The sequence below is a fragment of the Carcharodon carcharias genome, chromosome 23 (assembly GCF_017639515.1).
Source record: "Carcharodon carcharias isolate sCarCar2 chromosome 23, sCarCar2.pri, whole genome shotgun sequence".
Lineage (NCBI taxonomy): Eukaryota > Metazoa > Chordata > Chondrichthyes > Lamniformes > Lamnidae > Carcharodon > Carcharodon carcharias.
The window spans coordinates 50303970-50329984 of NC_054489.1; the positions used below are offsets into that span (position 1 = coordinate 50303970).

The 26015-nt window shown below is 44.2% G+C and overlaps 1 protein-coding gene across 1 annotated transcript in view; it reads left to right on the forward strand.

Annotated features, from left to right (window-relative positions):
• LOC121269121 (corticotropin-releasing factor receptor 1-like) overlaps positions 1 to 23752 on the forward strand; it is a 458204-nt gene extending 434452 nt beyond the window's left edge. The window contains exons 11-12 of the mRNA XM_041173593.1: positions 3365 to 3406; positions 23436 to 23752. Of these exons, the coding sequence (XP_041029527.1) occupies positions 3365 to 3406; positions 23436 to 23576 (183 nt within the window). The 3' untranslated portion in view covers positions 23577 to 23752. The remainder of the gene's footprint in view (positions 1 to 3364; positions 3407 to 23435) is intronic.
• Positions 23753 to 26015: the final 2263 nt, after the last annotated feature.

Consider the following 26015-nt stretch of genomic DNA (forward strand, 5'->3'; position numbering starts at 1 on the left):
GCTAATTTGGTCCCTGGGACGACTATGGCTAGCCCAGTTCAGTTTCCGGTCCATGATAAACACCAGGATGTTGATAGTGGGGTATTCAGCTATTGAATGTCAAGGGGCGATGGTTATATTCACTCTTGTTGGAGATGGTCATTGCCTGCCATTTGTGTGTCACGAATGTTACTTGCCACTTGTCAGCCCAACCTGGATATTGTCCAAGTCTTGCTGCATTTGGACATGGACTGCTTCGGTATCTGAGGCTGAACATCACTTCTGACATTATGATGGAAGGAAGATCATTGATGAAGCAGCTGAAGAGGTTGGTCTAGGGCATTTCCCTGAGGAACTCCTTCAGTGATGTCCTGGAACTGAGATGATTGACCTCCAACAACCACAACCATCTTCCTTTGTGCTGGGTGTGACTCCAACCAGTGGAGTTTTCCCCCAATTCCCATTGACTCCAGTTTTGCCAGGGCTCCTTGATGCCACACTCGGTCAAATGCGGCCTTGACATCAAAGGCAGTCACTCTCACCTCACCTTGTGAGTTCAGCTCTTTTGTCCATGTTTGAACCAAGGCTGTATTGAGGTCAGGAGCTGAATGGCCCTGGCAGAACCCAAACTGGGTGTCAGTGAGCAGGTTATTCTTAAGCAAGTACTGCTTGATAACACTGTTGATGACTCCTTCCATCACTTTACTGGTGATCGAGAGTAGACTGATGGGGTGATAATTGGCCAGGTTGGATTTGTCCTGCTTTTTGTGTACAGGACATATCCGGGCAATTTTCCATATAGCCGGATAGATGCCAGTGTTGTAGCTGGACTGGAACAGCTTGGCTAGGGGCGTGGCAAGTTCTGGAGCACAAGTCTTCAGTACTATTGCCAGAATATTGTCAGGGCCCATAGTCTTTGCAGTATCCAGTGCCTTCATCCGTTTCTTGATATCACATGGAGTGAATTGAATTGGCTGAAGACTGGAATCTGTTATTCTGGGGACCTCTGGAGGAGACCAAGATGGATCATCCACTCAGCACTTCTGGCTGGAGATTGTTGCAAATGCTAAAGTCTTATCCTTTGCACTGATGTGCTGGGCTCCTCCATCATTGAGGATGGGGATATTTATGGAGCCTCCTCCTCCAGTGAGTTGTTTAACGGTCCACCACTATTCACGACTGGATGTGGCAGGACTGCAGAGCTTAGATCTCATCCATTGGTTGTGGAATCGCTTAGCTCTGTCTACCTCTTGCTGATAATGCTGATAGGCATGCAAGTAGTCCTGTGTTATAACTTCACCAGGTTGACATCTCATTTTTAGGTATGCCTGATGTTGCTCCTGGCATGTCTTCCTGCACTCTTTATTGAACCAGGGTTGATCCCCTGGCTTGATGGTAATGGTAGAGTGGGGGATATGCCAGGCCATGAGGTTACAGATTGTGTTTGAGTACAATTCTGCTGCTGCTGATGGACCTCAGCACCTCATGGATGCCCAGTCTTGTGTTGCTAGATCTGTTCGAAATCTATCCCATTTAGCATGATGCCACACAACACAACAGAGGATATCCTCAATGTGAAGACAGGATTTTGTCTCCACAAGGACTGTGCGGTGGTCACTCCTACCGATACTGTCATGGACAGATGCATCTGCGGCAGGCAGGTTGACGAGGATGAGGTCAAGTATGTTTTTCCCTCTTGTTGGTTCCCTCACAACCCAGCCTAGCAGTTAAGGCCTTGGTCAGTAGTGGTGCTACCGAGCCACCCTTGGTGATGGACATTGAAGCCCCCCACCCAGAGTACATTCTGTGCCCTTGACACCCTCAGTCTTCCTCCAAGTGGAAGAGTACTGATTCATCAGCTGAAGAGGGAACGATATGTGGTAATCAGCAGGAGGTTTCCTTGCCCATGTTTGACCTAATGCCATGTGATTTCATGGGGCCCGGAGTGGATGTTGAGGACTCCCAAGGCAACTCCCTTTCGACTGTATACCACTGTGCCGTCACCTCTGCTTGGATGGTGATGGTGGTGTCTGGGACATTATCAGTAAAGTATGATTCCGTGAGTATGGCTATGTCAGGCTGTTGCTTGACTAGTTAGTTTGTGAGACAGCTCTCCCAATTTTGGCACAAGGCCTAAGATGTTTGTCAGGAGGACCTTGGAGTGTTGACAGGGCTGAGTTTACCATTGTCGTTTCTGGTGCCTGGGTTGATGCCGGGTGGTCCATCCAGGTTCACTCGGCACAACTGAGTGGCTTGCTAGGCCATTTCAGAGGGCATGTAAGAGTCAGCCACATTGCTGCGGGTGTGGAGTCACATGTAGGCCAAGACCAGGTAAGGACAGCAGATTTCCTTCCCTAAAGGACATTAGTAAACCAAATGGGTTGTTTCTATAATCAACATGGTTTATTTTAATTCTTTTAATTTCTTTTAATTCCACCATCTGCCGTGATTTCGAACCCAGGTCCCTAGAGCATTACGTTGGTCCTTTGGATTACCAGTCTAGTGACAATGCCATTACATCACCACCTCCCCCTTAACTGAAGCCTTCCAATCCCCTGGACTTTCATCCTCTTTTCAAACTGACTCTGACACCAATGGACTTGGGTTTGAACATTAGTTTATGGTTTTATTACCTATGTTACGTAAGAAATAGGAGCAGGAGTTGGCCATTTGGCTGTTTGAGCCTGTTCCACCATTCAACACGATCATAGCTAGCCTTCTATCTCGACCCTACCTTCCTGCACTATGCCTATGTTTCTTTTTTATCCAACATCTATCGATCCCAACAACTGAACACCCACAGCTCTCTGGAGTACAGAATTCCAAGGCCCACAATTATTTGAGTGAAGAAATTTCTCCTGATCTCAGACTTAAATGACCAGCCCCTTATGCTGAGACTGTGACCCTTAATTCTAGATTCCTTACCCAGAAAAAGCATTCACTCAACATCTACCCTATCAAGCCCCTTTTATCTTTCAGTGAGATCACCTTTCATTATTCTAATTTATAGGTCTAATCTACTCAAACTCTCCTCACAGGATGATCTCTTCATCCAGAAATCAGTGTAGTTAGCCTTCTCTGCACTCTTTGCAATACAAGTATAATCCTCCCTTTGTTTAGGAGACTAAAACTACATGAGGTGTTCCAGGTGTGGCCTCACCAAGGACCTGTACAATTGCACTAAAACTTCTTCACTTATATCTTCTAATTGATTTATAGTAAGGGCTACCAAGTCATTTACTTTCCTAATTTATTGCTATACCTGAAAGTTGCTCAATTCCTGCAATGAGCTAACTGAAGAGAAAATGTAACATATCCATGTGGCTCCATAATGTTCAAATTTTATGAGTCGATGGTTCTCATACTGTCTTTTCTCTCCTCACAGGGCTTCTTTGTCTCCGTCTTTTACTGCTTCTTGAATGGTGAGGTAAGCAAATTAAATCTCTGCTTAAATAAAGCAGAGCTGCTATAGCTAATGTAAGATTGATAGTGTCCATTCAAACCATCATTGGCAGCTAAGCCTCCAGTCATCAAGACCCTATTCAACTTCCATCTCAAAAACCCCAGCTCTTCAACTTCCACTCCTCTCAAGTGTTTGGTCACTCCTCTGAATCAATCCTTCTTCCCACAACCAGCACATTAGCACATTAGTGATTACTGATGATCCCCCTGGTTTCGGTGAGGTTTTACCCAGGCTTCAAGTGCCTTGAGATGGAAAAATCAACAAAGAAAAGTACAGCCCAGGAACAGGCCCTTCGGCCCTCCAAGCCTGCGCCGATCACATTGCCCGTCAACTAAAACATTTTGCACTTCCGGGGTCCGTATCCCTCTATTCCCATCCTATTCATGTATTTGTCAAGCTGCCTCTTAAACACCACTATCGTACCTGCTTCCACCACCTCCTCTGGCAGCGAATTCCCCGCACATCTCCTCTATAGTTTTCTCCTCTCACCTTAAATCTATGTCCCCTAGTAATTGACTCTTCCACCTTGGGAAAAAGCTTCTGACCATCTACTCTGTCCATGCCACTCATAATTTTGTAACTTCTATCAAGTCGCCACTCAATCTCCGTCGCTCTAGCGAGAACAATCCGAGTTTCTCCAACCTCTCCTCATAGCTAATAACCTCCAGACGAGGCAGCATCCTGGTAAACCTCCTCTGCACCCTCTCCAATGCCTCCATATCCTTCTGGTAATGTGGCGACCAGAATTGCATGTAATATTCCAAGTGTGGCCTAACCAAGGTTCTATAGAGCTGCAGCATGACTTCCCAGCTTTTATACTCAGTACCCCTGCTGATGAAGGCAAGCATGCCATATGCCTTCCTGACTACCTTATCCACCTGCATTGCCACTTTCAGTGACCTGTGGACCTGTAAACCCAAATCCCTCTGCCCGTCGATGCACTTAAGGGTTCTGCCATTTACTGTATAATTCCTACCTGTATTAGAGCTTCCAAAATGCATTACCTCACATTTGTCCGGATTAAACTCCATCTGCCATTTCTCCACCCAAGTCTCCAACCGATCTATATCCCATTGTATCCTTTGACAATCCTCTTCACTATCTGCATCTCCTCCAACCTTCGTGTCGCCTGCAAAATTACTAATTAGCCCAGTTACATTTTTCTCCAGATCAATTACGTATACTACAAACAGCAAAGGTCCCAGCACTGATCCCTGCGGAACACCACTAGTCACAGCTCTCCATTCAGAAAAGCACCCTTCCACTGCTACCTTCTGTCTTCTATGACCAAGCCAATTTTGGATCCATCTTGCCAGCTCACCTCTGATCCCGTGTGACTTTACCTTCTGTAGCAGTCTGCCATGAGGGACCTTGTCAAAGGCCTTACTGAAATCCATGTATATAACATCCACTGCCCTTCCATCGTCGATCATCTTTGTCACTTCCTCGAAAAACTCGATCAAGTTAGTGAGACATGACCTCCCCTTCACAAAACCATGCTGCCTCTCACTAATATGCCCATTTGCTTCCAAATGGTAGAAAATCCTGTTACAAAGAATTTTCTCCAATAATTTCCCTACAACTGACGTAGGGCTCACTGGCCTGTAATTTCCTGGATTATCCCTGCTACCTTTCTTAAACAATGGAACAACATTGACCATTCTCCAGTCCTCTGGGATCTCACCCGTAGCTAGTGAGGATACAAAGATTTCTGTCAAGGCCCCAGCAATCTCCTCCCTTGCCTCCCTCAGCACCCTGGCGTAGATTCCATCTGGCCCTGGGGAGTTTTCCACCTTACTATTCTTCAAGGCACCTAACACCTCTTTTTTGATCTCAACATGATCCAGGCTGTTTGTATTGTGTGCCAATAGGCAGAAATGGTCATTCACAAAGAGTGGACCATTGTCCGACACTACCTCATCTGGGATACCATGGGTAGAGTAGATGCATAACAGAGCTTTGACCTCTGCTCCCCTGGTCGAGGTGTGAAGTCTGCTGATTTCCAACCAGCAAGAATAATAGTCAATGACTAGGAGATGGACCTTTCCTTCGAAGTCGAAGCGGTTCTTGCCAAGCCTTTCCAGCGTCTGGAGGGTAATGGCGGAGGTAACAGTGGTTCAGTTAGTTCTTGGCTGTCAATGGTGCAAGTATGGCACATGAAAATAAATTACTCAACAGATTTTGAAATTCTCGGCCAGCGTATCAGTTGATGTGCTTGTGCTCTACATGTAGCAGTGCCCAAGTTACCAGTGTTCAGTTTGTTGCAGAAGATCCTCCCTTATCACCTGCAGGATTACAAGCCTTTCATTAAAGACAAGGAGGTTGCTGACAGATGTGAGATGTCTTTGTTGCTCATAGTAATTTCTCAGCACCTGATTGCTAGGGGCATGTTCTGGCCAACCTTTGCAGCTGTAAGTTCGGACCTGGCTGCATTCTGTGCCTTTTGGCTGGATGTTCCAAATCTCCCGAGTCTGCTTATAGAGGCAGGTAAGCTGCCTATAATTGATGAGGAATATACTTCCACCTCAGAGACAAACATCAACTGATGTTCTGTGGCTGGTCGGCTGTAACTCTCTACAATGTGTCGGCTGTAATTTGACTTTTGGCTGGCACATACTTGGTGGTTTAGTCATATTGCATGAGCCTTAGTCAGAAATACTGTATCCTTGGTGACATCCGAGCAAACTCCTTTGAGTTATGACACAGCAGTTTGTAAAGGCTGAGTTATTTAAAATCCCAGAGGGAAACTTTAAACAACTGTCATGACCTATATTTTCAGTTGGTATGTTATGAGCTGCAGCTCAAAATTCAGGAATGAGACCACCAGTTCTTGAGAGGTTTTTATATCAAACTAAATGAGACATTTATTAATTTACAACAAATTAAATACATAAACATGGCTACAAATTACTCCTATCATAATTTTTAACAAATTCCCAAATTAATCTCCACTAAGACAATAATAACCAATCATAAACAGACACCAGGCAAAGCATTCTTCACCTTACAAATTCCAAATGAGGTTCCTTTCAATTTGGTCCCTTGGCAGACAGTTGTATGCTTACAGCTGCTTAGATCTTACATGCCTCTGACCCACGCACATAAATTCCTTTCTGTTATACCTAGATTTCCCTTTGAATGCAAATTCTCTTTGAATCACCAGGCCCTTTGAACTCCATTTCTTCTAACAATGAAACCCCTTTCATAGTACCAATTTTATTCATAATATAAACATTGCTTGGTGTCTCCTGGCTACATGCAAGATTTCACCTCCAGACTTTGAATGGTTTATTCAAACAAAATGCAACTGCACCCTTTACCTTACTGTTTAACATCTCAGAACTACTATAAATCAAAGCACCCAAACTGGCTGGCTTTAATCCAATTAACACAAACTCACAAAGACTAAACCTCTATATAAAAAATTAATAATTTCCAGTAACATTATATACACTAATATCCCTTCATGACAAGAGTGACTGGAGGTTCATGGTCTGTCTCTATCTTAAATTGCAAGCCCATTAAAATAATCAGGCCCAAGTTGCAGCCAGAGACTGCTTTTCAATTGTTGAATACTGCTGCTCAATTTCTGTTAATATCGGGAAGCATAATAAACCGGTTTTACCCTTTCACCCTCCTGGATCTGCAGCAAGACTGCTCCAAGCCTCCTTGTTGATGCATCAGATGCAAATATCATTGGCCGTTTTGGGTTGTTATGTGCAAGCACTTCAGAAGGGACTAGCAACTCATTAATCTTGAAAAAGGCGTTCTTCTGCTCAACTCCCCAATACCACTGCTGACCTTTCCTCAGCAGTCTCTTAGAGTTCCATTGATGGTGGGCAGGTGTGGGATGAATTGCCCCACCTGATATACCGTGTCTTAAAATCACTGGGCTGTGGAAACTCTTTAATTGCCCTGGTCTTCTGGGGATCTACCGTTATCCCTTTCTGGGAGATGATGCGACCTAAAAATCTAAAGGTGGTCTTTCCGAATTCACATTTATGGTTCAAGATGAGGCCTGCATGTTAAAGCACTTTAAAACCTTCTGAACCTTATTCCTATTCTTCCTGAGTATCATCAGGGATGAGTAAATCATCCATGCGGCAAATAATGCCTTCTTTGTCTTCAAAGATATTGGACATAGTGTGTTGAAAGATTTCTGGTGCAGAGGATGTGCGGAAAGGATGATAATTGAAACAAAAGTGACCAAAGAAAATGATAAAAGTGGTTAACAAACTGGATTCTTGGTCACGGGGAATCTTCCAAAACCCACTGCTGGCAACCAGCTTTGTAACAAGAACCCTTCTTGACAACTTCACTAAACTGTCATCAACAGAGGACAGCGGGTGTATCTCCCTTTGGGCAGCATCTGGGAACAGTGTGATATGATCCTCACTTTTGAGCTCTCCTGGACTATGGAACAAGCCAGGAAACTTACTCCTAAAAACGGTTGCACTGACTGGTTGTCTTACCTCTTTGACCCTTTGTTCTGAACATGCTGTCCTGCTGAGTAGAGAGAGTAGCTGGTTCTGTAGGATATACAGAGTTTCATTAATTACTTTATAGTTAAGGGTCATAGTGACCTGACCCTTCTTTTTAAGGTCTGTGCCTCCTGGCCCCTGTAACTAATTTTTTGATGGCTGGATATCCACATTATTAAGCCAGTTCAGTTTGCCTGATAAGCTCCTGTCCAGCATAAATATTGTTCTATAATCTTTGAAATCCAACTCTACAGACCAGAACTGCTTGTTGGGATCTTTCTTTCCCCCCAGGAAGTTTTCATGCCCACTATCCCTATTTGCCACAGTCTGTTTCTCAGAGAATGGAAAAACTGGCAATTTCTCAGTTCCTTTCAATTGTGCTCTAAATCTGCAGAATTGTTTATAAATGTCCAGTCTGTCTTGTTTCTTGTTTTTTTTTTAATGATGCACACCAGCTGTTAACATTGTAGCTGAGCTAACTTTATTGATAACACATTTTCCTAACATGAACACATATCTGCACACTCAGTGCCATGCGCTGCCATATGAACACACTCGACCTCTCCCTCCAGCAGCACCGCTGTACCCTTTATCAAAGCTGCGCGTGCCCCCAGTTTCATTTTATTCTTTGGCTCATCCGACGCCTCAACAAGAAACGTTTTCTCTCAAGTGCTAAGGAACGCAAGCTCCAACAACTCATCGACACCAACACCCATCTAGGACCCTCCACCCCTGCCTGTCCCTCCGTCCCCACCCTTTCTTCCAGTCCCAACCCCAGCCGTGTATTCACTATACCCCCTGACCTTCCCCTCTCCGATGCTGAACGTTCAGTGCTCAGCAAAGGACTTAGTTTCATACCCTTACGCCCTCATCTCAATGAATTTCGGGCTCGGCACGATGCTGAACTCTTCTTCCGCCATCTTCGTCTCCGGGCTCACTTCTTTGGGCAGGAGTCCTCTCCCAGTTCAACGGATCCTTTTACCCACCTCCAATATTCTCCCTCCACCTGGACCCCTCCCTCTGGATTCTTACCTTCTCTTGATCTTTTCATTGAGAACTGTCGGCGCGACATTAGTCGTCTCAATTTCTCTGTTCCTCTCACCCATTTCAATCTGTCTCTCTCTGAACTTACTGCACTCCATTCTCTCAGGTCCAACCCTGACATCGTCATCAAACCCGCTGACAAGGGTGGTGCTGTTGTTGTCTGGCGCACTGACCTCTACCTCACGAAGGCTGAGCGTCAACTCGCAGACACTTCCTCCTACCTCTCCCTGGACCATGACCCCACCACTGAACATCAAGCCATTGTTTCCAGGACTATCAGTGACCTCATCTCCTCTGGGGATCTTCCTCCCACAGCTTCCAACCTGATAGTCGCCCAACCTCGGACGGCCCGCTTCTACCTCCTTCCCAAAATCCACAAACAGAACTGTCCCGGTAGACCAATCGTGTCAGCTTGCTCCTGCCCCACAGAACTCATTTCTCGTTACCTTGACTCCCTTCTCTCTCCCCTTGTCCAGTCCCTTCCCACCTACATCCGTGATTCCTCTGACACCTTATGTCACATCAACAATTTCCAGTTCCCTGGCCCCAACCGCTTCCTCATCACCATGGACGTCCAATCCCTCTACACCTCCATCCCCCACCAGGATGGTCTGAGGGCCCTTAGCTTCTTACTCGAACAGAGGCCCGAACAATCCCCATCCACCACTACTCTCCTCCGTCTGGCTGAACTTGTTCTCACACTGAACAATTTCTCCTTCAACTCCTCTCACTGCCTCCAAATAAAAGGTGTGGCTATGGGTACCTGCATGGGCCCCAGCTATGCCTGTCTCTTTATGGGCTATGTGGAACATTCCTTGTTCCAGTCCTACTCCGGCCCCCTCCCACAACTCTTTCTCCGGTACATCGATGATTACTTCGGTGCCGCTCCATGCTCTCGTCGGGACTTGAAAAAATTTATTAATTTTGCTTCCAATCTCCACCCCTCCATCATATTCACATGGTCCATCTCTGACACCTCCCTTCCCTTCCTTGACCTCTCAGTCTCAATCTCTGGTGATAGACTGTCCACCAATATCCATTACAAGCCTACCGACTCCCACAGCTACCTGGACTACAGCTCCTCACACCCCGCTTCCTGTAAGGACTCTGTTCCATTCTCTCAGTTCCTTCGCCTCTGTCGCACCTGTTCCGATGATGCTACATTCAAAAACAGTTCCTCTGACATGTCCTCCTTCCTTAACCGAGGTTTTCCACCCACGGTCGTTGACAGGGCCCTCAACCGTGTCCGGCCCATCTCCCACGCATCCGCCCTCACACCTTCTCCTCCCTCCCAGAAACATGATAGGGTCCCCCTTGTCCTCACTTATCACCCCACCAGCCTCTGCATTGAAAGGATCATCCTCCGCCATTTCTGCCAACTCCAGCATGATGCCACCACCAAACACATCTTCCCTTCACCCCCCCGGCGGCATTCCGTAGGGATCATTCCCTCCGGGACACCCTGGTCCACTCCTCCATCACCCCCTACTTCTCAATCCCCACCTATGGCACCTCCCCATGCCCACACAAAAGATGCAACACCTGCCCCTTCACTTCCTCTCTCCTCACTGTCCAAGGGCCCAAACACTCCTTTCAAGTGAAGCAGCATTTCACTTGCAATTCCCCCAATATAGTCTACTGCATTCGTTGCTCCCAATGCGGTCTCCTCTACATTGGAGAGACCAAACGTAAACTGGGAGACCGCTTTGCAGAACACCTGCGGTCTGTCCGCAAGAATGACCCAAACCTCCCTGTCGCTTGCCATTTTAACACTTCACCCTGTTCTCTTGCCCACTGTTCTCTTGGCTTGCTGCATTGTTCCAGTGAAGCCCAACGCAAACTGGAGGAACAGCACCTCATCTTCCGAATATGCACTTTACAGCCTTCCGGACTGAATATTGAATTCAACAACTTTAGATCCTGAACTCCCTCCTCCATCCCCACCCCCTTTCTGTTTCTTCCCCCTTCCTTTTGTTTTTTCCAATAATTTATATAGATTTTTGTTTTCCCACCTATTTCCATTATTTTTAAATCTTGCATGCCCTGCTAGCCTTTCCACCCCACCCCCACTAGAGCTGTACCTTGAGTGCCCTGCCATCCATTCTTAATTAGCACATTCGTTTAGATAATATCACCACCTTCAACACCTCTTTGTTCTTTTGTCTGTGACATCTTTTGATTATCTGCTCCTATCACTGCTTGCTTGTCCCTACAACCACACCACGCCCCCTAGTTCTCTCTACCCCCCCCCAGTTCTCTCACCACCCCCCCACCTTAAACCAGCTTATATTTCACCCCTTTCCTAAGATTCACTCAGTTGTGTTGAAGGGTCATGAGGACTCGAAACGTCAACTCTTCTTCTCCGCCTATGCTGCCAGACCTGCTGAGTTTTTCCAGGTAATCCTGTTTCTGTCCAACATGCACTATCTGACCTTCAACCCCTAGGCCGGGTGACTGAGTATATAATACAGAGTACCATATAGTGTTTAATACTGGAGTCCACTACCACAATCAGCTATTAGCAGACACAGTTATGTCACGGCAAAAACATTCGGTTCCCCCTGCAGGCCATGTTCTGTGATGAAGCTGTATTTCAACACCACATCTGACACGTTTGAAAATAGGTGGGTGGGTCCTTCTTGCCCCTTTGGCAGTTTTGGCGGGCTTTATCCTTGGATATTTAGTGGGAGGGGCTCCCAACTTTGGGCCTACATACAGGATCGACCCATTCCGAGCCTCCATGCTGCCCTGAATTCCACCCTGAGCCTGCTGTTGCAACTCCACCTGCAGCTCTAAAGTTGAATTGTTTCTGGATTTCAAAAGGCCTGACCTGATCCATTGCCATGAAACCCATGCTTGGAGGCTCCATAATTGCAAATGCTGGGGAATTGATACAAATCATTGACAGAAGAATCAGTTGATGCACATCGGCTCCTCTGGTCGACTCTTGTACCCTCTTTCGCCAAATTAATTTTTAGAGCTGAAGTGCTTATTGAAGGTGCCTATAACCTCATTATGTGATGCCGAGGACTTTTAGACCTCATCAGCTATGGCTCCCACTGCACATGAAAATGAACAGGCCTGGTGTTTCTGAGGTGTTCTATGTAACCCTGAAGCCATTCAGAACTTTCCAAACTACTTCTTTCAGAGCTTCCATCGCTGTCCTTGTTATGGACTCTGATGTGTTGGAAAGGTTGCGGAAGGTGTTGTGGGTGCTTAGTGACGATCGACATTGTGTCTTTCATGGTGCCCTCATCACCGTACACCACAATTTCTCAGATGTAATCTTCGTATCTGCAAAGTCAATTTCCTCCTTTCGCTGGTTGCCCCTCATGGACAGCTGATCCGCAGCTGCAATTTGCTAGACTGTGGCCTCCAGTGCTGCCACCATGTTTCGGTGAGGTCTTACCTAGGCTACAAGCATCTTGAGATAGGTGATATAGTTTTCCCAAAACTATTTGTTTACACTATTTATAAGGAGCACATGCTAATCAGGACACAGATTGTTCTGCGTCTAGCTCTCTTGGAATCTCTCAGTCATCTGATCCCTGAAGTCACAGTTATATCATTAATATCATCATGGTCTTACTAACATAGCCATTAACTCATTACTCTACAATTAACACTTCCCTTCACCTTGTATCACACAACAGATTAATTATTTGCTAAGCTTGCAATAAGATATCCCAAAACTGTAGGCCTGTTCTTGTTTCTCATCAAAAAAGTTTGAACTACACTCAGCTATTCAGGCATTTGAAAATGTCCATGGCCCACTCTGATCTCATACACACTTCCAGAAGATCTCCAACAATATTTGATTTGCATTTCCCAACCCTCGATTATGTTTCAGCCTATAACTCACTCCCGCGTTTTGTTATTCAATATAGAAACCCCCCAAACATCTCGACTAGTAACTGACTCCTGGGTCTCTCTTATTCTATATATATAAATTAGCAGAACTCCTCAATTAGTTTCCAGTCAGTAACTCATTCTCAGCTATTTGTTATTTTATATATAAACCAGTCGGTCATGTCTATTAGATTCCAAACTACTGGATATGTTTTACTGTAATTAAAGCTCACCTGGACCATTCAATTAGATTCGAGCCCACACCTCAATCCAGATTATATGTCATCCAAAACTCCCGATTAGATTCCATTGACAACCTGTTACCTGTCATTGTATATGTAAAACAATTGATCCCTTCAACTCGGTTCGTCTATAACTCTGGTTGTCTTTTCTTCTGAAACTTGCCACTTGAGACATCATCCCTTTCACAGCTGGATACTCAGCTTCAAGAAACTATTTTAAAACAAATGAGGAAAGGGCATTAGCTTATTAATGCCCATTCCACAAGTGTCTGAACTAAAACACCCAGCTACACTTTGAATTTAGCTGCACTGTTTCTGTTGTTACGATCACAGCTGATGTTATTCACTGAGCAAGCCAAATCCCAGGCAGAAACTTGTCTTACTAATCAGCACTACTTTATTTGTATTTTGAAAATGAGGGAAAGAACTACTGATCACAGAAGCATAGAATCCCAATAACACTTTTATGATTTTAAAATTAAAAGATTTATTAACAAGATGAAAACAAACACACAAGGTTAAAGTTACACAGTTAAACCAGTCTTACTGAACATCCCCTCCAAAAAATCCACTTGGTCAGAACACACAAGTAAACTAGTTGGGAACAGCCCCCTTATGGATTTTTAATCATAAAAATCCAGTAATATTACCCCAAGGCTTAACTGCTGTCGCTTTAGTAAAAGCCATATGAATTCTCACTCTCTTTCACTCTGCTGTGGAAATTCAAGAAAGTGCAGAAAACAAACTGCTTTTGAAATAAAGACTTTCCTGGTCTCACTGGGTGGCCATGTCAGATTTCAGACCTTTTCTCAGCACAGAGTTGGACTCACGACATCTGTCCCACGCAGCCACCCCCAACTCAGCTCAACATCTTTCCTTAAATATCCTTTTCCACTTTCATCTTAGAATCCATTATCCTCGGCACTTTTTTGAATGCAACTTTTCTAAAATAAAGAAATCTTTCATGTTTTCCTATCACCTCCACTTTCAGGTCAAATAAAATGTAATAACCTTTTCTTGTTTATTTATGAAATCCTTGTAAGTTGTAAAAGTCCATTGTCATTTCGAAACTCCACTTTGAAATCTATCAGCTGAAAAGTCAAGTCCTTACTTATCTGATAATGAAAATTTTTAAAATGCAACTTATTCACTTGAAAATCCAAATTCACCATAGCATCTCATGACAAATGCATGCATCTAGCTCATTAACTCTTTTATCTCTCACCTCTCATAGACAAGCGGCCTGTATACACCTTCCCCCAGTTTAATTAATCATGGGGATACACAGACAGAATATCACCATATCCCCAAAATATTAAAATAAAACATCCATGTTCATACCACCTTCAATTAAATAAATGAAATGTAATATTTCAAAAAGTCTTTTTCAATTTCTCAACCCACTTTGTATTACTTACTAGACAAAAAAAAAAACGATTATACTTTGGTCTACATGCATCAACCATGAAAGTAGATAGAATTATTTTGTAAGAATAAAATTCATTCCAGTCCATTCTCAATTTCCTTTTGAATTTAAGCTCTTGACAACGTATCTGCAGTTATATTCTCCCACCAGCAATGTGGATATTTTTAAAATTGAATGGTTGCAATAACAAACTCTTCTGGAATAATCTGGTGTTTTTGTCTCAAAGCTTTTCCAGAAGCTTCAAAGAATTTTGGTCAGTACATATAACTCTCACAGAATCACACAGTGCAGAAGAGGCCCTTCGGCCCATCGAGTCTGCACCAACACATGAGAAACACCTGACCTACCTACCTACCTAATCCCATTTACCAGCACTTGGCCCATAGCCTTGAATGTTGTGATGTGTCAAGTGCTCATCCAGGTACTTTTTAAAGGATGTGAGGCAACCCGCCTCCACCCCATTCCAGGCAGCGCATTCCAGACCATCACCACCCTCTGGGTAAAAACGTTTTTCCTCACATCCCCCCTAAACCTCCTGTCCCTCACCTTGAACTTATGTCCCCTCGTGACTGACCCTTCAACTAAGGGGAACAGCTGCTCCCTATCCACCCTGTCCATGCCCCTCATAATCCTGTACACCTCGATCAGGTCGCCCCTCAGTCTTCTCTGCTCCAGTGAAAACAATCCAAGTCTATCCAAACTCTCTTCATAACTTAAGTGTTTCATCCCAGGCAACATCCTGGTGAATCTCCTCTGCACCCCCTCCAGTGCAATCACATCCTTCCTATAATGTGGCAACCAGAACTGCACACAGTACTCCAGCTGTGGCCTCACCAAGGTTCTATATAACACCAACATGACCTCCTTACTTTTGTAATCTATGCCTCGATTGATAAAGGCATGTGTCCCATATGCCTTTTTCACCACCCCACTTGCACCTTCAGAGATCTACGGACACACACACCAAGGTCCCTTTGATCCTCAGAACTTCCTAGTGTCATGCCATTCATTGAATACTTCCTTGTCAAGTTACTCCTTCCAAAGTGTATCACTTCACACTTTTCAGGGTTAAATTCCATCTGCCACTTATCTGCCCATTTGACCATCCTGTTTATATCTTCCTGTAGTCCAAGACACTCAACCTCACTGTTAGCCGCCCAGCCAATCTTTGTGTCATCCACAAACTTACTAATCCTACCCCCCACATAGTCATCTATGTCGTTTATGCAAATGACGAATAATAGGGGACCCAGCACAGATCCCTGTGGTACGTCACTGGAAACTGGCTTCCAGTCACTAAAGCTTCCTCTGTCATCACCCTCTGTCTCCGACAACTAAGCCAATTTTGAATCCATCTTATCAAATTACCCTGTATCCCATGTGCATTTGCCTTCTTTATAAGTCTCCCATGTGAGACCTTGTCAAAGGTTTTGCTGAAATCCATATAAACTACATCAACTGCACTACCCTCACCTACACGCCTGGTCACCTCCTCAAAACATTCAATCAAATTAGTTAGGCATGACCTCCCTCTGACAAAGCCATGCTGACTATCCCTGATCAAACCTTGCCTCTCCAAGCAGAGATAGATTCTCTCCTTCAGAACTTTCTCCAATAGTTTCCCTACCACTGATGTGAGACTCACCGGCCTGTAGTTCCCTGGCTTATCTCTACAGCCCTTCTTAAATAGTGGAACCACATTAGCTGTTCTCCAGTCCTCTGGCACCTCCCCCGTGGCCAGAGAGGAATTAAAAATTTGGGTCAGAGCCCCTGCAATCTCCTCCCTTGTATCCCTCAGCAGTGTGGGACACAAATCATCCAGACCTGGAGATTTGTCCACTTTTAAGCCTGCCAACACCTCCAATACCTTGTCACTCCCTACATCAATTTGCTTAACAACCTCGCAGTCTCTCTCCCCGAGTTTGATACCTTCATCCTCATTCTCTTGGGTGAAGACGGATGTGAAGTATTCATTCAACACTCTACCCATGTCCTCTGGCTCCATCCATAGATTGCCCCCTTGGTCCCTAATGGGCCTCTTTCCCTGGTTATCCTCTTCCCATTCATATATTTATAGAATTTCTTGGGATTTTCCCTACTTTTACCTGCCAGAGCTTTCTCATATCCCCTCTTTGCTCTCCTAATTGCTTTCTTAAGCTCCACCCTGCACTTTCTGTACTCCACTAATGCCTCTGCTGAATTGCTTGCTTTGTACCTGCTGAAAGCCTCTCTTTTCCTTCTCATCGTAACCTGAATATCTCTGGTCATCCATGGTTCTCTGGGCTTGTTACTCCTTCCTATCACCCTAGAAGGAAGGTGTTGAGCCTGAACCCTCCCCATTTCCTTTTTGAACCCCCAATGATCCTCTGTAGATTTCCCCCCAAGTAACTGTTCCCAGTCTACCTTGGCCAGATCCTGCCTTATTTTACTAAAATCTGCTCTCTCCCAATTCAAAACATTTAAAATCCTTCAACACAAAAGTCCTGAATTCAGAACTCCCCTTGTACCCATATCCCTTAAATTCACAAATCCCAATTCAATCAAGAAATTTTTAAATCCCGGACAAGCCTCCAAATTGGTTCCGATCGTAGCTGATGTTTATCGCTGAGGAAGCCAACTGCCAGAGGGAAACTTATCTTAATGATCATAACCATTTTTTGTATTTTGAAAATGAGGGAAAGAACTACCGATCACAGAAGCATAGAATAGAATCCCAGTGACACTTATCAACAAGAAGGGAAAACCCTCAGGCACACAAGATTAAAGTTACACAGTTAAAACAGTCTTACCAAACATCCCCCACCCACCGCCCCCCACCCCCCTCCAAAACTCCACCTGGTCAGAACACACAAGTAAACTATTTGGGAATAGCTCCCTTATAGATTTTTAAACATAAAATCCAGTAATGTTACCCCAGGCAAAACTGCTATCACTTTAGTAAAGAGACACCACACCACTTCTCAATCTCTGCTGTGAAAATCCAAAAAAAGTTTTGAAAGCAAACTGCTTTCTGAAAACAAGGACTTGTCTGGTCTCACTGGGTGGCTGTTTCAGATTTCAGACCTTTTCTCAGCACAGAGCTGGTCTCATGACATCTGTCCTACACAGCCACCCCCAACTCAGCTCAATATCTTTCCTTAAATATCCTTTCCCCTTTCATCTTAAAATCTGTTCTTCTCAGCACTTCTTTGAACTCAGCTTTTCCAAAACATAAAAACCTTTCATGTTTTCCTATTGTCTCCACTTTTGGGTCAACTGAAATTTAATAAACTTCCCTTGTTTATTCATGAAATCTTTATTAGTTGTAAAAGTACTTTGTCACTTCTAAACTCCTCTTTGAAATATAACAGCTGAAAAGTAAAGTCCTTACTTATCTGATAATGAAAATTCTTAAAACCTAAGCTATTTACTTGAAAATCTAACTTCACCATAGCCTCCCATTACAAATGCATGCATCAAGCTCTTTAGCCTTTTATCTCTCAATTCTCACACACAGACTGTTTCTATCCACCTTCCTCCCAGCTTAATTAATCATGGACACACACAAATCCTTCTTTACAGAACATCTCCATATTCCCAAAATATTAAAACATCCATCTTCCGAATGTGAAATATTTGCATGTGAACCTGTTCGCATCCAACTCATTGCACTGCTCATTGACAAAGCAAATGCTCGCCTTGCAACATTTTCATGGCTGACTTGTAATAGGTTGTCAAAGTCAATTACAGAATGCAACCACAAGCATCTCCATTAACAGCTACACAGTAACTTGATGATAGCCCTTAAACATTTCTGTTCAAGTGAGTGCTTTGACCTTTACTAAAATGAAAAGTTGCACTGAGTCACATTCTTAATAATTGACAAGTGCAAATTAACCTTTTACAGGAAATTTGATGATCAGATTAGCACTTATTTAGATGTTGCGAGTAATGTTTTAAATAAGAACAGAAAATGCTAGAAATACTCAGCAGATCAGGCAACAATTTGACTCAGTTGCCACTCCATCAGAAGTTAAGGCCCATTATTTAGTAGTATAAGAATAATATTAATGACAGGGATTGTTATGACATAGCATTGGTACAGTATTAATGGCAGGGCACATTTTTACTGATGGAAATGAACTTGGAGTAGTAGATGGAGGTCCCAGTTGTCGTGGTCCATGTAAGGACCAAAGCCATAGGTAGAGCTAGAAATGGTGCTCTGCTGAGAGCATTCGAGGAATTAGTGGCCAAATTAAAATGAAGAAATTCAAGTTTAATAATCTCCAAAGTGGGAACTTGAGCCACCTACCCTATAAGTAAAGGGGTAAGCAGATTGGAGAATTAAATGCATGGTTGAAACAGAGCTGTGGGAAGAAGGAGTTTTGATAAATGGCACTAGTACTGGTGAAAGAGGAAGCTGTTCCATTAGGATGGGCTGCACTGAAACTGGGTTTAAATTGGTGCCCTGATAAATTGTATGGGCTGTGGGTAGGGCTTTAATTTATAGGACAATGGATAGGGCTTTAAACTAACAGAGAAAGGCAAGAGACAGACACAGTAAGATTTAGAAATCCAAAGCAAAAGGTCACAGCAATATTGTAGCAATTTGGGTAAAGACAAATAGTGTAGCAGAAAGGGACTGAGAGTTTAACAGGAATAGTGCATCAGTAAATAAGTCCAAGTAAATTATAGTGATAACAATATAAAATTAAGGGCTTGTAATAAACTTGGAGTGCAGGACGAGTTTCTTGTAAGAAGCAATAAACTTTATTTACAGACTCCTGATGAGGTTATATGCTTGTTCCAAGACCAACGATAGAAAGCTCCGCCCCGAAGATACCCCACGCTTAGGGCTGATTCGTCTGTACAGTCCCATGATCCCCATAACAGTAAGAAAAGGTTTAACTTACACCCCGTTTAATTTTGTTTTCGCGTTATTTACAAAACATCTTAACCCATATCATATACAATTATATACAGTTCTTGCAATTAGAGATTTAGTCTTTGAGGAGAGTTTCTGATTTGGGTAGAGCAACGCAATCCTATACCTGGAGATTCTCCCATTGGATCGACTTGCACAGGAACTGCAGCATCAGGGACATCCTTAGGCAATGGCAGTTCAGATTTATTTACTTCAACAGAGACATTGGGTATGTCTATTCTGTGTCAATCTGGCACATCAGGGCTTAAAGGTTCGGTTTCAGGTGGATTAACTGGTTGTTGGAGGGTTTCTTGACTTCTGAGATGATCCACATGTTTCCTAACAATCCTCTTTTCCACTCCTACTTGATAAGATAAAGTTCCTGTTTCAGAGACGAATGTACCAGGGACCCATCTCAGTCCCATTGCAAAATTTTGTACAAAAACTGTCTCTCCCGTAGCAAACTCTCAACCTTTACTGTGAATGTCATGATTCACTTTCTGACTACCTTGGTTTTGCTTCACCCTCCCCTCTAAATTAGGGAATACTAGACTCAATCTTATACAAAGATGAGGCTACCTTATCAATTCTGAAGTTGCTTTTCCAGTGGTCGCTTGAGGAGTTGTGCGATAGCTGAACAGGAATCTTGAAATTCATGTTTCTAATGTTCCCTCTGATAGTTTCTAACAGTGGTTTGTGATCTGACACTATGGCAAAGAGTCGATCATGCAAATATAGATGGAACTTCTTTACTTCACTTCCGATAGATAAGCCCTCTGTTTCAATTTGCGAGTAACCTTTCTTGGTTGCAGAAAGGGCTCTGGATACATATCCTACCCTGTGTTTGCCACAGGGTTTTGTCTCATCCTTCATTTTGATTTCACATTCGGCCAAATTTTCTCTAGTGAAGTCGTAACTTGGTTCAGTTTTCCTGGCCTTCAGGTTGTGTAGGGAATAAACGTCAGCCTCAGTAACTTCTGGCTTATCTATATTGTGTACTTCATTTAACTTGGCCTGCTATCTGAACGGCTGCCTTGATCTAGTCCTGGCACTGTTTAATAACACACCCTTTTTTGTGGCATTCTGCCTCTTTAAATCTACAGACTTCGGGTGCATGATTCCCCCCACATTGATAACACTTTCTTTTTGTTTTTCTAGCGGTAAGGACCGTGTCCCACTTCGCGGTAACCTCCCTGATCTTCACGCCATGCCTGGCGGCAGGTTCCAGCCCTAACTGCAAATTGGCGCTATGTTGCACACTCAGCAAAGCCTACGAGTCCCTCTCAGCACTCCCCATTGCTAGCACTATCTCCATGGTGCGCTTCAGGTCTATCTCACTTTCTGCAAGCAAACAGCACTGAATGGTGTTATCCTTTATGACATAATCTCGCAACATGTCGTTTAAAGTATCACCCAAGTCACAGTGCTCTGTTAAATGTTTTAACTTTGTGATGTATATTGCAGTTGACTCACTGGTGGCCCTAGGTTGAGAGTTAAACTTGAATCTTTGCATGGCCACTGAAGGTTTAGGCTGAAAATGTCCCTTCACGAGGTCGACTAGCTTGGCGAAGGACCTGGAATTGGGTACGTTCAGAGCTGTCAAGCTATGGATTAGGTTATATGTTTTGCTTCCTTAGATTCTTAGGGAAATTGCCTTCTGTTTCTCCTCTTCATTAACTACAAAATAGAAACCTAATCTCTCTATTTATTGACTCCAGTCCTCGATGGATGAGTCGTATGGTCAATTCTGCCAAAGAGAGGCATTGCTGGTGAATACACTTTTCTTTCTTCCCTAAAATATCGGAATTCTCACAATCATGAGGCGAGGTGCTGCATCAACGCTATCCCATCCCATCCTCATCGTCAACTGTAATAAAGTTGGAGTGCAGGCCGGGTGTCTTGTAAGAAATAGTAAACTTTATTTACCGAGCTCCTGTTGAAGCTACATGCTTGTTCCAAGACCAAGGCTAGAAAGCTCGGCCCCGAAGATTCCCCACCCTTAGGGCTGATTTGTCTGTACAATCATATGATCCCCATAACAGTAAGGAAAGATTTAACTTACAAGTACTACAGGGCTCTTTATTGGAATGTGTGAAGTAGTCATAAAAGGATAGATGAATTAGTGGCACAAATAGAAATAAATGGGTTTGATATAACAGCATTGCAGCAACATGGCTTCAAGGTGACCAAGGTTGAGAAATAAATATTCCAGGGTACGCAACATTTTGAAAAGTCGGGCAGAATGGCAAGTAAGGAAGAGCAACCCTGAATGTAAAAGATGACTTAAGGACAGTAGTAGGGTAGGATCTTGGCTCAGAAGATTAGGAAGCAGAATCAATATATGTGGAGATTAGGAATAATAGAGGTCAGAAAATGCTGTTGGGAGCATCTCACAGGACCCCAAAAAGCAGTTATAGCACTGGGCAGAGCATTAAGCAAAAAGTAATTGGAGCTTGTAACAAACATAATACTCACCAGAGTTTATAACCCTTACATAAATTGGCCAAATCGAGTGGGCAAAGGCAACACAAAAGGTGAGTTTGACAATGTTTTCATGACAGCTTCCTGGAACAATACATTATGAACCAACCAGAAACAAAGCTATTTTGGATCTAGCATTGAGTCAGTCAGAAATCTCAAACCAAAAGACTCTTTGAGAAAAAGTGATCATAAGACAATTGAATTCCATATTAAGTTTGAGGCCAACATACTGCAACTCAAAATCAGAATTTTAAACTTCAACAAAACCAATTACATAGATATCAAGGACGACCTGGCTAAAGTTAATTAGGCAAAAAGACTAAGAGAAATGGTGAAAGAAAGACTAAACAGTGGGAACATTTAAAGAAGTGATTCAAAAGATTCAGAAAAAATACATTCCATTTGAAAACCAGAAACTCAGTAATAAAGGTGAGCTGAATGGCCTCATTCTGCACTGAAATAACCTTCGGACTTTATGAGGGGGAGAGAAAACAGGAAACTAAATGCCAGTTAACCTGGCATCAGTCATCAGGAAATTGCTGAAATCCTTAAACCATTTAAAACAAAAATGAAGCAAGATGGCCTCAATACTGTGGCAACAAGATCAGCTCAGAGACTGGGATTCTGTGGCAAGCAAATCACTTCCTGATTCCCTGCCCACCAACTACAAGGCACAAGTCAGCAATGTGATCACATTGTCTAGGTGAGCACAGTTCCAACAACGCTCAAACCTCAATGCCATCCAGGACAAAGTGTCCCATCCCCCACTAATTCTATCCCCCCCCCCCCCCCCCCCGCCCCGCCCCCGCCATTCTTCCACCACCAGTACAGTGACAATACCATCGGCAAGATATACTGCAAGAACTTGACCACTTAACAACACCTTTCAAACCCGCAACCTCTACCACCTAGAAGAATGAGGGCACTAAGCACATGGAACACCTCAACTGTAAGATCTCTTCCAAATCACACCCTTCTGACCTGTTCTTTCACTATCACTGTCTCAAAAAAATCCTGGAACTCCCAATAACACCAAATGCAATTGTTCAAGAAACGCCTTACCTTCTCAGGCGCAATACGGGATGGGTAATAAACATTGAATATGAATCACTACTTCCTTTATCAAATCCTTCATGCATAGAAAAAGGCATGTTAGATTTGGATGAAAAAGTATTTGTTCATTCTGCTCCCTGAATAAGGAACATGTTACTCAATAACAGGGCAGATAGCAACAGAAAGGTCATATTTAGCATTCTGAAAGCACCAGGTTCAAAAATGTGTTTTTTTCAGGAATCAAGGTGACATTTTGGGGAGAGAAGCCTTTGTCTCATCTTAAGATAATGATTCTCTCCACAGATACTGCCAGATCTGCTGAGTTTTTTCAGCATTTTCTGTTTTTATTTCACTTTGTTTTATCTATTGAGGCCTGCTTTCCAGCCAGTAATCAGAGCTAGTAACTGGAATATTGAGGCCACACGGAATATTTCACAAGAATGTTCAATCTTCCTTCAATGAAGGTGAATAAAACAGCTCTTCTATTGTCTAATGCTAATGTATCCTCTCCAAGGTTCGATCTGCTGTGAGGAAAAGATGGCATCGTTGGCAAGACAATCACTCGATCCGGACTCGGGTTGCCCGGGCGATGTCCATTCCAACATCTCCCACCAGAGTCAGCTTCCAGAGCATCAAGCAGACAACAGCTGTCTAAGCACATAGACCTGGAGCAAGCTGACTCTACCACAATTTTCCCTCCAACTAACCTCAGCTCCCTCTGTCCCTCCAACTGACCTCAGCTCCCTCTGTCCCTCCAACTAACCCCAGCACCCTCTGTCCCTCCAACTAACCCCAGCTCCCTCTGTCCCTCCAACTGACCTCAGCACCCTCTGTCCCTCCAACTAACCCCAGCTCCCTCTGTCCCTCCAACTGACCTCAGCCCCTCTGTCCCTCCAACTAACCTCAGCTCCCTCCGTCCCTCCAACTGACCTCAGCACCCTCTGTCCCTCCAACTAACCCCAGCACCCTCCGTCCCTCCAACTAACCCCAGCTCCCTCTGTCCCTCCAACTAACCTCAACTCCCTCTGTCCCTCCAACTAACCCCAGCTCCCTCTGTCCCTCCAACTAACCTCAGCACCCTCTGTCCCTCCAACTAACCTCAGCACCCTCCATCCCTCCAACTGACCTCAGCTCCCTCTGTCCCTCCAAATGACCTAAGCTCACTCTGTCCCACCATCAAACTGACTCTGGCTCACTATGTCCCTCCAACTGACCCCAGCTCCCTTTGTCCTTCCAACTGACCTCAGCTCACTCCATCCCTCCAGCTGTTCTTAGTTCAATCTGCCCCTCCAGTTGACCTCAGATCCCTCCACCTCTCTATCAAATGATTCCGGCTCACTCTGTCCCTCCATCAAACTGTCTCTGGCTCACTCTATCCTTCCAATTGAACCCAGCTCCCTCCATCCCTCCAGCTGACACCAGCTCCCTCTGTCCTTCCAACTGACCCCACCTCACTCTGTCCCTCCACCAAACTGACCCCACCTCACTCTGTCCCTCCACCAAACTGACCCCACCTCACTCTGTCCCTCCACCAAACTGACCCCACCTCACTCTGTCCCTCCACCAAACTGACCCCACCTCACTCTGTCTCTCCGTCAATCTGACCCCACCTCACTCTGTCCCTCCACCAAACTGACCCCACCTCACTCTGTCTCTCCGTCAAACTGACCCCAGCTTAGTCTATTCCACCCAGTCCAAGCTTACTTTTGTTGAATATTCAACTGACCGACAATTGTTAAAGGATATATACAGGGTACTTATGCCAACTGGTTGGCCAGCCAAAACCATAATGCCGGACTATCAAAGGAGGAATGAGTATCAGCAGACCTAGAGCAAAGTGCAATAGAGTCCAACCGCCACAGCTAACTTCAAATTTCAAGTTCCAGCTCTCCAAAACTCAATTGACCATGTGTTCTTGCCTGACCACCGAGCTGTCTAATAGGAGCAGTTGTCTGTCTTGTACATCGATAGACATCAAGCTTTTGGAGTATAGTGCTGCAAGTGTAACAGCGTCATGGTAGAGATTAAAATCGCTTCCTAACCTGTATTATATGTTTTTCTGTGTTAGGTATGGTGAGCATTATTGTTGTCACTTTGACAGTCTGCATTCTCTATAGTATTTAGAAGCCCTGTCAAAACTGGAAACTGTGGGCACAACAACCAAGATCCATGGACTCATTTCAGCAACATTGTGTCACTAACCAAGGAAATAGTGTGGAGTTCTAGTGGTAGATACACACTCACTAGAAAGATGAGGGGCTTAGGAAGTCACTTTGGTTCATATCAGCAGGTCTCCCCATCAGATAGTACAGACAAACTCAGATCTCCTTTCCCAAGTCCCCTTTCTGTCACCCACTATAGAGTTCATTTTTACCCACTTAGAAGGTAGAATGGGAAGTCTCAGAGATGGCCCATAGTGTATCAGTGAAAGTCACATGTCCCTTCAAAAAGGGTGAAACTTAGACCCAGTTGATTTTGAGTTTCAGCTGAATCTGCGTTCCAGTTGATCCTGGGCCCATGTTGATTACTTGCCCAGTTGATTCAGTGTTTGAGTTGATTTTGTGTTTGAGACGATTCTGCATTCCAGATGATTCTGTTTTTCAGTTGTCTCTGTGGCTAAGTGAGTTCTGTGGCAGTTGATTCTGTGTTCCAACTAATTCTCTGATCCATTGGTTGATTATGTGCCCCAGTGGATTCTGTTTTCCAGTTGCTTCTTTTTCAACTGATTTTTTGGTCCAGATGATTCTTTCTCAGAAAATATTGTGTTCCACTCGACTCAATATTCAAGTTCATTCCGTGGCCGGAGTCTATCATTCTGAAGTCTAAGTTTGTTGGTGGGTGTGGAAGTGGGAGCAATTTCCACAGGAGGGGCTGACCGCATGTGATCTTGTGCTGTTCCGCTTATTACCTGTGCACCCGCGTGGAGCTGGTCAAATCTCATAGCAGGGGCAGGCAGGCACTCCCTACCCTTACCTCATGGGGTCTTGGGTCTGGGTGCCATATTTAAAGGGCATCTGGACAGCCATTCATTCATCGCAGACCAGGAGCTTCAGTCTCTGTACCCTTCAAGGCCCTCATCATCGAGAATGTCCCA